This window comes from Olea europaea, unplaced genomic scaffold, assembly GCF_002742605.1.
Source record: "Olea europaea var. sylvestris unplaced genomic scaffold, O_europaea_v1 scaffold22691, whole genome shotgun sequence".
Taxonomy (NCBI): Eukaryota; Viridiplantae; Streptophyta; class Magnoliopsida; order Lamiales; family Oleaceae; genus Olea; species Olea europaea.
The window spans coordinates 1-1,744 of NW_019240755.1; the positions used below are offsets into that span (position 1 = coordinate 1).

General features: G+C 38.8%; 1 protein-coding gene across 1 annotated transcript; it reads left to right on the forward strand.

Moving 5' to 3' along the window:
* Positions 1-381: 381 nt before the first annotated feature.
* On the forward strand, positions 382-1,708 carry LOC111381211 (the record flags this gene model as incomplete). Its single annotated transcript, XM_023004959.1, has 3 exons — positions 382-1,182; positions 1,264-1,404; positions 1,667-1,708. Coding segments are annotated over exons 1-3 (984 nt in total), but the record flags the coding sequence as incomplete, so codon positions are not given.
* Between the last annotated feature and the right edge of the window lie 36 nt (positions 1,709-1,744).

Genomic DNA, 1,744 nt, shown 5'->3' on the forward strand with positions numbered 1-1,744 from the left:
AGTGATCACCTAGCACAGGAGTGTGCCATTTATGCTGAAATGAGGGGATTTTATGAGGAACACTGTAATGCTTTAGGCGTTTATCAAAAGCCCTACACCCCTTACTCCGAGATATCTAATTCGAGGTGGCGGAATCACCCCAATCTCAACTGAAAATTTGAAAGCCAGCCAAATAAACCTCATATTGCACCTCCATATCAACCTACGTCCTATAGGAACTCTTTAGAAGACACTCTACATGCATTTATAGAGGCACAGAGTAAGATTGTTGAAGAAAACAAGGAAATAAAATCTCATATGTCCAAACTAACTAATGCCTTAGCTATAGGAGAACGTGAAAAATTTCCAGCACAGGCTTAACTAAACCCTAGGGGCCAACACATGACACAAACTTCAGGGTTAGGAGAAATCAATCTTAAAGAAGTAAATTCCATAACCACTCGGTCTGGTAAGGTTATTGAACTAACCCCCAAACCTAGGAAAGATGAAAAGGACCCTAGCAATTCAGAAGAGAGTAACCCTAGTGAGGAGGTAGTGAAAAATCCATCTAGAGTGCCTTTCCTTCAAGCTCTCAAGTCTACCTCAAAATCTATCGGCCAACATAGTGAAATCCTAGAGTATCTAAAACAAGTAAAAATCAATCTACCTCTCCTATATGTCATCTCTCAGATTCTCACATATGCTAAAATCCTAAAAGACTTGTGCACTGTGAAGAGGAAACACCATGTTAAGAAAATTACTTTCTTGACTGAATATGTGAGTGCTATGATTGAGCAAAAGATCCCACCAAAGTATAAGGACCCTGGTTGTCCTACCGTCTCTTGCATCATCGGAAACCATGTGATTTCACAAGCCCTTCTTGATCTAGGGGCTAATGTCAACATCATGCCGTATGATATTTACTTGTCGTTAGGGCTAGGAAAAATGAAACCCACATCAGTAAGTTTACAATTAGCTGATCGGTCTACTATTAGGCCTAGGGAAATAGTTGGGGATGTGTTGGTACAAGTTGATAAATTTTACTACCTTGTTGACTTCTTGATTTTGGACCTAAAAGTTGATGTGAATGTTAACTCCAAAATTCCTATAATTCTTGGCAGACCATTTCTTGCCACAGCTAATGCTCTTATCAATTGCAGGAACGGTCAAATGAAACTATCATTTGGGAACACGACCTTGGACGTCAACATCATTCACATCATGAAACAACCTAGGGAGAATGACAAGTGTCATCAAACATTCATGATTGATGCACTCATTTAGGAGGAAGCACCTACGATTATTGACCCTAACCCTTTAAACTCTCTCATTTCGAATTATGAAATTCCGATAGGATATGATGACGGTGAATATACTAATATTTGTGTTGCTTTTGATGATTTGCAGGATTATGGAGCATCACTGGTGCTTATCTTCAATGAGCTTGATACAATGCAAGGAAGATTGACAACGCCTTGGCTAGATGTGGGCTAAAGAAAATAATATTGGGTCGAGCCAACGATAATAAACAAAGGCACTGCTTGGGGGGCAACCTAAGGGGAGTTCGTTCCCTTCTCTTTCTTTTTATTTTCATTTACGCATTCTCTCTAGGTTTAGTCTATGCATTATTCATTGCATTCTTTTTATTTTCATTTTCTGTATCACCCTTTATATTGAAAACTTTCAGACTCCTTATACTTCAACTCATGCGATTTACTTCGGCACTCAGGTGACATCTTTCCTTACCTTTATTTAGCATATATAT